Genomic DNA, 15,795 nt, shown 5'->3' with positions numbered 1-15,795 from the left:
TCTGGACTACATTTTTCTCGGAGTAAATCAGTATCCCAATAATGCGATCTAGTTCTCTGGCTCCAGTCTGTACCTTCAGTGCAGGACAGTAAGTCCCCAAACTCCTTCAAGATGTCTCCCAGAGTTGGCTCATGTACTCCTGAATCTACTGATTTTAGTTCTCTGTGATTTCTTTCTTTTTTTTCTCCCTATTTTAGACTCTCTTTAGCATGTAGCTGCAGACATCAAAATAGAACTTAAATATCTTCCCTTGACTCCAAAGCTGTAGTTCAGGGTCCCATTGGACACTGTGTGATATCTTTGGAGACCCCAGGGGACCAAAGTGGGTAGAGCTCCCAAGCTCTTGCATTTGAGTTATCCTCTGTCATCTGGTGGGATGTGGCCTTGAGTTCCCTCTGCTCCTAGAGAGATCGATAATGTTACACTTTGACATTTTGTTTCCTATAGCCTCCCAATTTCCAGGAGCACTGCTTCAGGTCCAGCTGGGTGAAGAGAGAGAGGAAGACAAAGAGAGAGGAGGAGATTATAAACATGTAGTCATGAAGCAACATGAAGCAACATGAGTCAGACTTTCCAAGTAAACCTTTATTGGTGGCCACCCACTTTTCTTGGACTTCCGGTGTGCCTCAAAGGGTTAGGAGAGTCATCATTCAGAGATATAACTGGGTAACTTACCCAGGAATCATCCGGTGTAAACTTTTCCATAAACTCAAAGTGTTCCAGGAGCGAGCCCATCTTTGCTGCATTGGGCTTAAAGAGTCTGGGCAATGTACCTTAAAATCATTCCCTTAGACATTCAGTTCTTTGGATTTTGTGTATTTTCCAGTCCTCTATAAAAGTGCTAGGAATCTCAGGCTACATCTGAATGGAGTCTTATTTGTTAGCTGGCTAAGGAAAAGTTCATGTAGAAATGGGTCATAATTTGGAGCCTTAGAAAGAGGAAAAAGGAGAGAGTATGAGTGATGTCATTTTTTTATTCATCTCATCATGCAATTTGCTTATTCACCTTCCTTCATTATTGTAAAGGCATTCATTGAGGAGAGTAGAGGGTTGAATTGTATTTCCCCCAAAAGACATGTTGCAGTTCCAGTCTCTAGCACCCCAGAATGTGGCCCTATTTGGAAATAGTGTCATTGCAGTTGTAATTTGTGAAGATGAGCTCATCCTGGAGTAGGAAGGGCCCTGTGCTCTTATAAAAAGATAGGCGTGTGAAAACACACTGACACAAGGAGAATGCTAGGTCAAGATGGAGGATTAGCATGACGCATCTACAAAACAAGGAATAGCAAAGATTGCTGAAATACCACTGGAACCTAGGAAGAGGCAAGGAAGACCTCCCTTATGGGTTTCAGGAGGAGTATGATTCTGCGACACCTGGATGGCAGACTGCTAGCCTCCAGAATGATGAGACAATGGATTTATGCTATCTTAAGGCATGCAGTTTGTCGTATTTTGTTATTATAGCCCTAAGAAACTAAGACGAGGGCCCATGTGCCAAATCTCATCCTCGTGGCTTTGGATCATAGTCAAATAAGATGTGGTCCCATCCTCAGGGAAATACCAGGTAGAATTTAAAAAAAAGAGAACTCTTTAAGAGGTTTGTATTGTTAGGAAAAGGGCTTTAACAACATTACGTATAGAGTATATATGATATATATGTATTATATGTATACTCTAAAATAAACAAAAGAGTTGGGCTGGGAAAAGTGGGGCTTTCATGGGATGATGTAGGTAAGAGGGCATCTGTCTTCTTACTTTAGAAGTCCTGATATGACAACTTCTGAGACTCAAAAGATGGTTTGTGTTTATAGCAAGAAGGAAGCAGGGATCATCAGCAGTCAGGATGTTTTCCAAGAATAGTACCTGTCAGGGTCGATTCATCACTTTGACAGGGAAGTCAGACTAGTAGATGACAAAAGGTAGCAGACAAAGGTTGGCAAGAATTCGTAGACATACCTGGTAGTTTTCCTTATGGTGCCCTTACGGACAATGGTCAAGTGAGCTGAGTGAACAGCTACATATAGACAGATGATTGATTAATGGAGCTATGCTCATCCGAGCTGAGGTTTCCAGTGGAATGCCAAGGAACTCTTACGTAAGTGCTGCCTTGTTCAACATTTTTATCAGTAGCTGGAAAAGCCAAGAATTACCCATTTTGTCTTTGATGAGCCAGACTGACTCTGTCTATGCCTAGATGTATGTGCTTGGTTCTGGACGGAGCCGCATACTTAAGGAGGGCAGAAGGAGGTCAGAAGATGTTTTGAAGAGAGTGACCGGGTGGTAACCTGAAGGAGAATAGTAGTCACAGAAAAAAACCAAATTAAGTATCTGGAATATTCCAGCTAACCAACAGAGGACCCAAGAAAGACATGGCAGTCAAGAGATAGTAAGTTTCACTTGGTTTGAAGGGTTGTGATCAGTGGATCAATTAGGAAGACAATCTCAGCTTGATAGAAGAAGAGGAACTTTCAAGATGTTAGAGTATAAAAACATGCTGACCATGAAATTGGAAAGAAAGCAAATCTCTGTGGATTAACCTACAAATTTAGTAAAAATTCTGGCAGAATTCTTTTTTTAGGAATCTAATAACTTATTCGAAATATATAGGAGAATAGAAGCCTCTAGGTAGCTGAATTGGTTTTGAAAACGAAGAACAAAAATGTTATTCTTGGCCAAAGACTGGTGAAATACACCACACACCCATGATACTAAAACAGTGTGGGCCTGGTGCCACCACAGGGAAGTCAACCCATGCCAAGAAGAAAGAGCTCAGGGACAGACTCACGCTTTTAGGGGGACCTGGCACGCGATGGACACACAGCTCAGTGACGAACAAATGAACCGCTCAGAGGGTGTTGTGGAAACTGGAGGACTACATGGGGAAAACAGAGTTGGAGGATTTACACGGTGTAAGTGGATGCAGAACTAAATATGAAAGAAACTCTGAAGCAAACGGAAAAAATATAGAAATTGTATTTATGATTTGGGGGCAGGAGGGACTGAAATGAAACTGCCAGAACACAAAGCATAAGGGGGAAACAGTCAATTATCTATTTCAAAATGAAAGATTTTGAGTGATAACATATACAAAATTAGGAGATTAAATACTGACAGATTGGAAAGTTATTTGCAACACGACCACCATAAGAAGTTGAAGCCTCACCATACAAAATACCACAAGTAAATATCTAGGATATACAGACAAATTCACAAGTGAAAATAAGAAGCCTCATTAGAAAATGGTCCTATCAAAATGGACCGTGGAGTCCTTGGTTTCCTCCTTCTCTCTCTCAATAGGTATTTATTGAGTAGGAACACACAATATTGAGTGGGACAGGGCTGTTCTCAGCCCTGGGGAATGATACAGCAGACAAAATTCCTAGCCCTTATGACATTTAAATACTCCACAATATTCTCGTCCATCAATAGGAAAAAGGCATTAGTTTCTACTCAAGGAATTCTCCCCTTAAATGCCAATGTTATCACTTTAAAGTTGGAGGAATTTTTAGGGTGCATCTCTCTTAAATCCATATTTTTTCCTGATGATAAATAATATCCAAGGACCCACAGATTGGACAGGTACGGAGACCTGACACTTCACCTGTGTTTGGACTGTAATCCTAATGGTTAGGTGGACCCAGAATGCCAGTGACTCACAGCTCTTCCTCTACCACCTGTTGGCATCTGGGAACTTCTCTGAGCTTCAGTTTCTTTACCAGTAAAAATGGAACTAATGGTTAGACCTGCTATAAATTGGTCTAAGACGAGTGCCTGTGTGTCTTGGTAGGTTAAGCATTTTCCTTCGGCTCAGGACGGAGCCCCACGTCGGGCTCCCCGCTCAGCGGGAAGTCTGCTTCTCCCTCTCCCTCTGCCTGCTGCTCCCCCTGCTTGTGCTCTCTCTGTCAAAGAAATAAATAAAAATGTCTTTAGAAAAAGTAAAATAAAATGGGTCTAAGGAGTCAATGAGATCATATAAAAGAATAGCCTCCGGCACATGACAAAAACTTAACGTTGGCAATTTTTACCTCTGATTCTGATATTACGATCCCAAGAATTGTCATTTTTCCCACACACAGTATTTCAAAATTCATATGGTAACATCTTTTGGTTCTCAGTCAGGTCATTCATTTTTCTTTTCAGTAGTAATGAGAAAAGGAAATCCTATGCTTTCCTGGATACTATACGCTGGTGATGTATGAGGCGTGTCTCATGGATTAACCATTAATCCCAGTGTGTGAGACCTGCTCAGGGCTGCAGGGTTGGAAGGGATGTGAGAGACAGACTCACCAGGCCCAGCCTTACTTCACACAGGATTCAAAGGCCTCGAGGAGGTGGAGCCCTGCCCTGCATTTCCACAGCTGGAACCATGACACTACATATGTGGTTATGATTAATTGATTGTGGTTAGAAAAGATTATCCTGCTTAGGAAATCGAGGCTGTGGTTAGGAAAGATTCTAGTCGTCCAGCTGACTTTGTAAAATGGAAGTGAGCTGGTGACATGAATAAGCTCCCTTAATTAGAGATCTAGACTCAAAAGGACTCGTGGTTATTCCAGGTATGAAGAATTTGCGAGACTTCGGCCTGACTGTGTTTCAGTGCGGTGGGTGGAGCCAGCCTTCCTCATTAGAATAAGGTAAACAGATTCAGCCCAGTTATAAATGGAAAAAAGATGTGCCCTCAGTCACTGAGGGCTGCAGAGAGTGGTGCCTGGAGAGCTCGGGGCAGCGGAGAGAAGGGGCCAGAGCATGAGTTCCAAGTCAAAATTCGTAGGGGTCATCGGAGTGCCTTTCTCAAAGGGCCAGGTGAGTACCAAGGGTGGCCTTGAATAACTGAAATTCATGACAAAATCTCAGACTTCAGAATTAGTAAGGTAAGGTGTTAATGTCTGCTAAGCTCTGTTGCCTAGGACAACTGGCCTGAAATTTATATATATATTTTAAAGTCCTCTTACCATTTTGCAACGTTGGAGAATTATGGTCACAAACTCACTTATTCTTGTGGCTCCTAATCTCAGCCAAGCTAGTTGTATTTGAATCTACTACATTTTTCTTTGTATTCCTTGAGAGAACATATTTTTATTTGAATGGAAATGGACTGTGTCTGTATTATAGCTACTCATTGAAATTCCCATGTTCTCATTGCTTTGGGTTTCATAGTGCCTATGCAGAAGCGAGAGGATTTTAAGAAAACGCATTGGTTTAGTCATGTATTAATGCCTAGAAACATCTCATGGATTGGCAGCAATTTTCAGACTTCTTTTAGTCTGCAAAACCTAAATGTTATTGCTTTATGCAACTTGGTGAATGATTCGTATTATTTGAGGGCTTTCACAATCCTGTGAAAATCCTGTGAAATCCTGTGAAAGTGTTAGTTCATGCACTAGGTAGAAACCTTTGTGTATCTCTTTTTGAGAGAGGAAAAAAGAAAAAGGAAAGAAAAGAAAATCCAATTGGAAGTTGGCAACATTGAAGGGACTAATGCATTTATGAAATTCCCAGATTGCCAACACATTCCAGCAACCTTGAACTTCGCAGCCTTTTCTTCTGGTGAGTGCACTCATTCTGGCAAACATAGTGTGATTAGAGACCTCAGCCTTCAGCAGGCATCTGTCCTTAAAGGGGGAAAACAAAGAACAAAAACAAAAGCAACTGAAACTCTGAGGGTTGATATTTTGTCATCGTGGTTGTTTCAAACGGGGTCGACTCTGTCTTCCAGCATTCTCTTTGCCCATCTGGGCCGTGGTTCTCTCCTCTTAGTTTTGAGCTCGTGCTTGGCACTCCGGTGTTTTATTGCAAAACAGATTGGGAGAGGTCAGAGGGTAGAGACCCACACTGCATTTGGACTGTCAGTAAACACTGCTGTACCTCTCCTGGTCATCCTTCAAAGCTTTCTTCTGGAACACAGGGACATTTTGCCGACATGGAAGTGTCTAGTGCTCAGATTAATCGTAAAAACCACAATATACTCACCTCTTCTTGCAACAGGTTCTAAAGAAGGCAGAGTGAAAATAACTGACTGAAAGGAAGGAAAATAAAAATTTAAGAAGGAAGAAAGGGAGGCAGAAGGGAGGAAGTGGGGGAGGGAGGGAGGCAGGAAGGCAAGCAGCAGCCTGAATATACCCTGGCCCTTGGTCCTCACCAGAAGATTTTATGCTACGACAATAATGGCCCTTTCAAAGGATAGCATTTTGAAACACAGCCTGACACTATTTTCTATTCTTAGTATTTCTTTTCCTCTACAGCTCTTCCCCTATTAAAGTTTGTCCCCATGAGAAAGAAGCTTATTGTCTCCTGACAGGAAGGGCTCAGAGAGAGGTGTTTCTACACTAAGCTGTAGCATGGGCGGAAAATGGCGGCCAACCTGTTAGCATCTCTCTTCACCTAAAGGAGGTAGAGGTATACAAACAGGCAAAGGAGAGGATTAAGGGCATACGGCTTATAAGGTTGAGTCTGAGAAAAGATTCCACTCCCTTGCAAGGCAGTGAGTGATGGGGGAGAGTTGATGGCCAAAAATGAGAGAAGTAGGATATTTATCGTACCGTTCACTAGGGCTCAGAGAGGGTTAGCAATTGGCTAAGTTAACTCACCTCAACTGTGTGATTCCAGACTGGATTCTGTGATCCTGAAGCCTATGCCCCCGACTTGTGTCGATGCCTGTCGAGCCTCCGCAGATTTGACACTTGTGGCCGGTTAGGGCTGGGGGCCCAGCTTTGAAGTCAGTAGAGCTAACAAAGTGGGCAGATAAACCAAGCAATGAGAAAAGACTCATCATGAGCAGCAGTTTGAATCAAACGAATACAAAAGAATGATGGGAAGTGTCACTCCGGGAAATCTAACCACTGTGTTGGTGCAAATAGAGTGTCAGAGGAAGGGTCTGTAAAACTTGTTCCAAAGCTTGAAAGGAAGAGGGAACCGGCCAGGGGGGTCTTCTCAAGGTGACCAGCTTTTGAGCATCTGACAAGCACTATGACTCGTAGCCCCCTTGGGCTGAAATCTAATCACCGAGGAAAGACAAAGTAGATGAACACAGAGCCAATGGCAAAGTTTGAGCCAAGTGGCACTCTACTGAGGTTTAAAAAAGAGGCAATTACATCTGCTCTGGGAAGGAGGTGTCTGGGGGTAGTCACGCAAGAAGGCATGCGTGGGGCAAAGGGATGGCGGAAACTTGCCGCCTGGAGCAGGAATGGGACACCCAGGGTGTGCTTGGCCGCCGAGGCAAATCAGCTGTCATTGGAATTATATAGACATAGCTGCTTTGTTTGGTGCCACGGCCCCAATCCTAGGGACAGACGTGTCTTTTGGCACGTCTTCTGTTGGCTAACCCAAAATAACTTCCTGTGTCTACAAGCCTTGCTGGAAGTCAGAATCCAAGAGCTGCAGAAGAGAACTCTCTGTTGAGGCTTCTATTTTGCCACAAAGCTGGAGAGGATGTGTGGCAAGGAGGAAGTGTGTTTGCTTCTCTGACCTGTGAAAATAGCAAGGGGAGAATTCTTGTCAGTCGTGCTCAAGCAGGTCAGAACCTGAAATACCGGGTTGGTCTTTGTGGATTCAGCTCCCAGGTGATGAATTTCTGTGGCCTGTTTTCTCCCCGGGAGCTCTCTGACTTATCGCCGTGTGGACACTCACGTAGGGCTCTCTACTGCAAGCCTCCATTGTTTTCTTAGGCTTTTACCCAAGTTTTTCTCTGGGTTTGCAAAGTAGCTCCACCACGCCACCCCTGTTCCTGAAAACTTACTCATGTAGCAAGACTCAGCTGAAATGTCATCTACTCCCTGCAGCCTCTCCTGGCACCCTCTGTCCCCGCCCGGCAGGGTTTGGAGGGTCCTGTTTCTGTGGTTGTGACCTCTTGTACTGGCCCTGAGGCACATCTCCGAGGACTGTAATTGGGGTTAAATATACAAATTCCCCATTAGCTCATGAGTTACTCAACACCAAGAGGCCCCTCTTTTTAGTCGATTGTCTCTCTGTCTCTCAGAGTGCTTTTGCATAAGATACGTGTTCACCACGTTGATAGTGTGGTGTCTGTCACAGGAAGAGGAGACGCAGGTTCTGGAATCCAAGGAACCTGGATATGAGCGGAGGCTCTGCCATTTGTTAGCTGCGTGCTTATAGGAGAGTGAGACGGCCTTTCCGATCCGAGATCCTCATAGCTGACCGGGGACTCATTCAATCTGCCTGACTTGGAGATGGGGTAAATCCCTGGCTCTGGAGGAACTCTGAAAACGATAGTTACTCTTCTAATTAAAGAATGAAAAGAGTTTCCGTTGTGGGTATCTGATCATGTCTGAATTATTTTATTTTTTTAATTGTTCAGCCGCGAGGAGGGGTGGAAGAAGGCCCCACAGCGCTGAGAAAGGCTGGCCTGCTGGAGAAACTGAAAGAACAAGGTAATTTTTCATTTGGAAGATGACCAGCCTGCTTTCCTCCCCACACTGGGGAAAGCAGCAGGCTTCTGCTAAAAGAGGGGGTGTATGTGCAATGACATTTTTCACACAGAATGGCAGCACTTGTGGTAACTTAAGAGGTACAGCCTATTAAAAAAAAAAAAAAGCAGTGTATGGAGAAAATGCTCCATAAGTATTGTTGGATGAATGTTCTCACTCAGATATTTTGTCTTTCCAGCCAGGAGATACAAAAGAATAAAAGAATATAAAAGTATAAAAGAATGTGTGAGCTAGAACTGCAGTTGGATGGGGGGTAGGGGTGTCAGGGGAATTGCAAATGGAAAGTAATGAGCAGCAGAAAGTACCCTGCTAGCAAGAGCCACTTTGGAAATCAGCTTGGCAGTTTCTTGAATAAACATTCAACTGCCTTCTGGCCCATCAGATCTACTCCTAGGTATTTCCCCAGGAGAAGTGAAAACACATCCACACCAAGACTTGTACCTGAATGCTTCTAGCATTATTATTTATAATAGCCAAAAGAACGGAAACCACAAAATATCCACCGAGTGATGAAGGCATAAATGATAGGAGGTACAGCCATACTGTGGGCTAGGGCTCAACTGTAAAAAGGAAGGGGTCACGGACAGGGGCAAGAACAGGGAGGAACGTCAAAGACGACATGCTAAGTGAAAGAGAGCAGACACAAAAGACTACCGACGGCATGACTGCTTTTACATGAAATTCTAGAAGAGGCGAAAGTCTAGCAATGGAAAGCTCCTCAGCGGTTGCCTTGGGGTGGGTGCAGGGAATGACTGAGAAGGGGCATGAGGGGATTTGGGGGGTGGGTAAAGGAAGTGTTCTAAATCTTGATTATGGTGGTGGTTTCAAAACTGTAGATGTTCCTAAAACTCATTGAACTGCAGTTAAAATGAGTGAATTTTAGTAAATAGGAATTATATGTCATGAAGCTGAAAAAAGGAGGGGGTAGAGAAGAGAAGGGTTGTGTAAATGGACTGGACTAGTCTCTCAGTTAACAAGCATCATCTGGTCAGATTTTACATTGGGTTCAATCTCTTAAGGGTGTTACTGAATCCTGGATACGTACAAATATATAGTAAATACATCAGACGATGAGGTTAGTTCAGAGCACTGAACTGATCTCATGTCACAGTTCTACCGGAAACTCTGTGCTTTGAAGCCTAATGCAAGGCCTTCTAGGAGGCGCACCCAGGTCCTTAGGAACCTTGGGTTACCTACAATTTCTCCTTATTAAAAAGATACAGTAATTAAGCCTTTATTTCCTAAGCTCAGTGAACTGTTAGGCTCGTTGCTAATCATATGCTTACTGAATTCTGACAATACCACTCTGAGGCAGGTACAATCCATAGAGGAGGGACCTGAACTGCTTCAGCGGGTAACAGATCGGATTGAAACCAAGGACTGTTAATTATGGTCAGAAAATTTAGAAAATAGTGGTGTAACAGGTATATTTCCTGCTGGGCACCTATATAATACATAATGCATAGTACATAATATATAATAGATAATATATATATTCTTTTAAAAAACTATTTATTACAAATACAAAACATGCTTATTGGAGAAAGATAGAAAGCACATAAGCAGAGAGGGCCACATGGAGATAAAGACAGCGAGGCTGCTCATTAAGCCCAAACCGGAAGATTATCATGGTCCTACTCTGGTGTCCAGCCTCAATGGATTGATCGCAGAAGTATTTGCCAAGAACCTGGTGTACAGCTGAGATGACGATATCAGGCAAAAGCAGACACGGTTTCTACCTTTGCAAATTTTATGGTCCTTCTTGATGTTTTCTCTGCTTATCCTTATAAAAAGTACACTGTTTTGTAAATTTGGAATCATCCTATACAGACTGTTTTGTAATCATTTTTTATGTAGTAACATGAAGCTTTTGGTTTTAACTACAGAGTGTGATGTGAAAGATTACGGGGACGTGCCCTTTTCTGATGTCCCTAGTGATCCTCCCTTTCAAATTGTGAAGAATCCAAGGTCTGTGGGAAAAGCGAATGAGCAGCTGGCTGGCGTGGTGGCGGACATCAAGAAGAGTGGAAGGACTAGCCTGGTGCTGGGCGGAGACCACAGGTCTTGTTTCATGATCCTTTCTCCGAAGTCTGGCACAAATGGCGTAAGGGAGTATAACCAAAACCCTGAGAGAAGAGAAAATGAAAGGGAAAGCACTGATCCATACTTGATACTGAAATTTCTGCCTTTTCTTTTAATTGTTTCAGTTACTATTTTCTTTTTTTTTTCCCATTTAAAAAAACTTTTTTTCAGTGCTCCAAGATTTATTGTTTATGCACCACACCCAGTGCTCCATGCAATATGTGCAATTACTATTTTCTTTTGGAAATAGAGAGCTCTATTTGAAGTCTTGCATTATTTTTATTACAGCAGAAAGTATATGACATGAGTGGATTTCAGTAAAATACTCAGCACAAACTTATATTCCTAAATGAATAACCATGAGGAAGTTCTTAGCCAGGTTATAGTACTTGATTCCTGATAACAGGAACAACTCATTTAAGTCAGTATTTTAAAGTATGTTTCCTGTTATAAAAGTAATCATTTCAAACTTTTTGAAACACACACACACAAACACACACAAAATAGTAGAAATTATATTTCCTAACAAGCATTTCAAGCAAAATTGCAAATCAGGCATATTTCCTTCCTGCCACACTGTTTCCCTGGTACCCCTCTTTGTTTGACAACCCTGTTATCTGATACTTTGTTCTTTTTTTTCTTAAGATTTTATTTATTTATTTGACAGAGATCACAAGTAGGCAGAGAGGCAGGCAGAGAGAGAGGGGGAAGCAGGCTCCCTGCTGAGCAGAGGGCTCGATGCAGGGCTCGATCCCAGAACCCTGAGATCATGACTTGAGCCAAAGGCAGTGGCTTAACCCTCTGAGCAACCCAGGCACCCCCCGATACTTTGTTCTTAACCTAAAGTACAGATTTCCTTATGTTACCTCATAATGTATATAAGCATAATTTTTACTGTTGCATACATCAGGGTATTAAATCACTATACATATCCATATTGTCACATATTCAGGTAATTTTCAAATTTTCCTAACTATAAATAATGCGGCAAAGACCCTTTCTGTGTGTGAGCCTTTTTGATGTCTACTCTCGAGGTCCCCGAGTACCTCACCAGAGGGCTGACAGATCAGAAAGTACAAACATGGCAATGGCTCTTGATTCCCGAGTCAATCACTTCTGCTCCCTGTTTTCCTCCAAAGCCAAACCATTTCCAGGGCTCCTGTGTGACAAAACTGTAATTGAGAAACTGGGGCTCACTTTCTTTCTTAAGTGGAAAAATTTGTATGTGGAAATGTTAAGAGTGGCAAATAGCCACAAGACAAGAAATCTGAAGGAGAAACAAATATTACGCTAGATAAGCAATACCTAAGCTTCAAGGCAGGTTGCCTTCACCTTGAGCATCTACAAGTTCACAATTCCCTGAATGACACATGACCATCTGTAGGTGGGAGAACACAGGTGCCAGATGGCAAATCCTGATCTTTGAACTTTTATGTAAGATGTTATTCAGGGCTTCCATCCTGGTAAATTTCCTGGAGCTTGGAGTGTTTGAGGTGAACTTTGGGAGCTCTGGACTTGGCTAAGAGCGGGTCGTTAAATGTGTGGCAGGAGAGTAGAAAGTTGAACAGCAAGTGAGCACCTAGCAAATGCCCGCTGAACTGGATGCAAGGATTTCTGAGTGGTGCTCCCCAGTTGTACAATAACTGGATTTTAGGAAAAATGGACTCCGTGGTAATTCACTTGAGAGAATGAAGTATTTACCAAGAAACATGAGCATACAGGAAACAAGCCTGATTTAATACTGAGAATTAAATAGTGTCTCACACTAAGGAATTTCTTGTGTGGCTAGTGTTTTTATATAGATTTAATTTTTGGTTAAAACAATAATTTTATTAGAAGGTGGTTTCCTAAAAAAATAAAATCACAAGGTTTTTAGTAAGACCATTAATGGAAACTTAACTTGTTAGTAATTAAGCATAACCTATGCTTTTCTATTGTTATAATTATTTAATTGCACCTGCAATTAAAGACCCATTATAAGTACCAGCCATTTTGACTTAAAGGAAAACCAAGTGGGAGCACTGAGTTAATAATATGATGGCTGGAATAGTAGTGCAAACCTGATGTTCACACAAACTTTTTTTCCTCTAAAGTATGGCGATCGGAAGCATCTCTGGCCATGCTCGGGTCCACCCAGATCTCTGTGTCATTTGGGTGGATGCTCACACAGATATCAACACTCCACTGACAACCACAAGTGGGAACTTGCACGGACAACCTGTGTCTTTCCTCCTGAAGGAACTAAAAGGAAAGGTAAGGGGCTGGTTGGTATTCTATTAGAAAGAAACCATCATCTGTTTAGCAGAAGTTCAGGAGATAGAAGGGAAGGAAGAACCTGGTGCCATCTTGTTTTTGATGTTATCTCAAACCATTTTCTCAGCACCAATAAGCTAAGGGTTGATACATAAAGGAAGTGAGGGTCTCTACCTTACATGACAGTTTGCAAACTGACTTTACGTATGTCTTCCCTTTTGATTCTTAAACTACCCTTTTTAGTATATGAGGCAGAGAGTAATCTTTTCTAAGCAAGTTAGCAGAGGTTCAGAGGTTAACTGACTTGCTCCAGATCACATGCCAAGCACATAGGAAGGGAAGGGCCAGAACTGGTCTATAAACTACCTCTTTCTACCATGTGCCACGTGGCCTCTCCTGCTTCCCAAGCATCCCCTCCACATCATGGGAACTTTTTCAAAAACGGAGTTTTAAAATGTGGAATACAATGGTTTATTATTTAACATCTTTACTGTGTAAAGTTCATATCTACATCATAAGAGGAAGATCTAACTCCTTGCTCCCTTCTAAAAGATGTGAGGGGACATTCCAGATTAAGATTTAACGTTGTGGTTCATATTCATTGATATTCTGTAGCATAACGATAAAATGATTTTTATCATTTTTATCTACAGCTGTAGAATCTTGGTCTTTATGCTGATACCTGGAGATTCAAACCCCCTTGTTAAGGGCTCAGAAGTAACACTTTCTGAACTGATGACCTAGTGCTAGGTTTACAAACTTCAAAGTGTGTAGTTAGCACACGGGAATAGCCACCCTTGGCTCCAGGACATTTGGAGAACAGAAGGGCTGTGTGAAAATCTCCCCCACTCTAAACCATCCTAGGGATTAAGTCCTCACGGAAAAGAGGAATAAAAAAGGAAGCCAAAAGAGTCATGAGAGCACACTGATCTCTTTATAGCAGAGTTTTGGGAAAGCAGGGTGCTTTCCCATTCCCAGTGGAATGGGGTACAGAGCAGGTAAATGCTGACAAATGATTCAGGTCAGGTCTGGGCTACAGGGTGAAGGTGAGTAAGGCCAAAGTCATCTAGAGTGTCACAATGGGAGGCAGGCATTCTCTTCTGAATTTTCTCCAGTGTTTTAATGATTTCTTCGAAACTTTCGTTCTAAATATAAGATATATGCAATCCAGTAAGGGCCCTTAACTTCAATGTAAGATTTGCTCAAGACTCATATATTCTAATCAAATGAAAACATTGCAATTTTAGATCCCCGATGTACCAGGATTCTCCTGGGTGACTCCCTGCATATCTGCCAAAGATATTGTGTATATTGGCCTAAGAGACGTGGACCCTGGGGAACAGTAAGTTTATTCCTTGGTGTGAATTACCTTCATTTTCTCTCTTTTGCATGCTAGGCAACCTGGCCAAACCTATGAGAAAAAAATTATTTTAAGCACCAAGTATATATATATCAATATTTATATATCCATATAAATACTTATGTCTATAAATCAGGTGATTTTTATACTAATTGCCTTGCTGTTTAAACACATTGATATAGGGACACCTGGGTGGCTCAGTTGGTTAAGCATCTGCCTGCTGCTCAGGTCATGATCCTGGGATCCTGGGATCAAGATCCACATCAGGCTTCCTGCTCAGCGGGGAGCCTGCTTCTCCCTCTGCCTGATGCTCTCCCTGCGTGTGCTTGTGCTCTCTGACAAATAAATAAATAAAATCTTAAAAAAATACATTGATATATACATATAGTTCATAGGACTTATTTTATGTATCTTACCACAATCATCTTTTCTTTAAAAAGAAATAAGAGAGCATAGAGTTAGACTCTTTATTAACTGTAGGATTATCTTAATATCTCCTCTTTCATAGCTACATTTTGAAAACTCTGGGTATTAAATATTTTTCAATGACTGAAGTGGATAAACTGGGAATTGGCAAGGTGATGGAAGAAACACTCAGCTATCTACTAGGAAGGTATGATGCTTGTGTGTGTGTAACGTAAATATTATTTAAAGGACTTACTACTGATGTTAATGTAAATTATTAATAAAGCCTTCATGTAAAATTATGGAACTTCACTGGATTGTTACTTTTTATAAAGCAAGGCAAGAACTATATTTGTGTGCTATGTATTAAACCACCAACTTTAAACTGATTTCTTTCCCACCTCTTCAAAGAAAAAAAAGGCCAATTCATCTGAGCTTTGATGTTGATGGATTGGACCCATCTTTCACACCAGCTACAGGCACACCAGTTGTCGGAGGTCTGTCTTACAGAGAAGGTCTCTACATTACAGAAGAAATTTACAAAACAGGTATATATTTATACCCTCTGATCTGAGAATCAAGCCCCATTGGACACGTCCGGAATGCCTATCACATGATGCAATCACCACCTGTTTACACTACCGGGTATTTCAAGACAGAGTATGAGTTAAAAATGTCAATTATTTAACAAATTATATTATTTTCCATTGTTGTTGCAGGGCTACTCTCAGGATTAGATATAATGGAAGTGAACCCTTCTCTGGGGAAGACACCAGAAGAAGTAACTCGAACAGTGAACACAGCAGTAGCAATAACCTTGGCTTGCTTTGGAGTTGCACGGGAGGGTAATCATAAGCCTATTGACTACCTTAACCCACCTAAGTAAATGTGGAAACATCACGTAAAAATCTCACAGCTAATGTCATAATTAGCCAATCTAATAATTTACTTAAGCTTACAGTTATCCTCCCCCAAATTTGGTCTTTCTGAAAAATGTTCTGCCTTGGTAAATACTGGTATAATTAGTATGAACTATCAATTCCCTCTTGGTGTGAACTTCAAGATCTGGAAATTCTAAGTTTTGTGTAATTAAAGACACACACAGAGGGGGACTCCTGATATCAGGAGATAAAACTATCCCACCTGAAAAGGGACCATATTCCTATGTTGTTCAAAAGATGTGATTTTTATAATAAAATCTTTATATTAAGGTTCTATTATGTTTATATGTTTCTAAACACATGGATTTAC

General features: G+C 41.6%; 1 protein-coding gene across 1 annotated transcript; it reads left to right on the top strand.

Annotated features, from left to right (window-relative positions):
• The first annotated feature begins 4,264 nt into the window (after positions 1–4,264).
• ARG1 (arginase 1) lies at positions 4,265–15,759 on the top strand. The gene is made up of 8 exons (XM_080805497.1): positions 4,265–4,803; positions 8,315–8,387; positions 10,331–10,505; positions 12,620–12,779; positions 14,027–14,121; positions 14,648–14,752; positions 14,956–15,092; positions 15,264–15,759. The coding sequence occupies exons 1-8, from the start codon at positions 4,747–4,749 to the stop codon at positions 15,428–15,430; spliced, it is 969 nt and encodes a 322-aa protein (XP_080661623.1). The 5' UTR covers positions 4,265–4,746; the 3' UTR covers positions 15,431–15,759.
• The last annotated feature ends 36 nt before the right edge of the window (positions 15,760–15,795 follow it).

Source organism: Martes martes, assembly GCF_963455335.1.
Source record: "Martes martes genome assembly, chromosome: 6".
NCBI classification, from domain to species: domain Eukaryota; kingdom Metazoa; phylum Chordata; class Mammalia; order Carnivora; family Mustelidae; genus Martes; species Martes martes.
The sequence above is the reverse complement of the archived record's forward strand: the minus strand, read 5'-3'. Positions and strand labels throughout refer to the sequence as shown.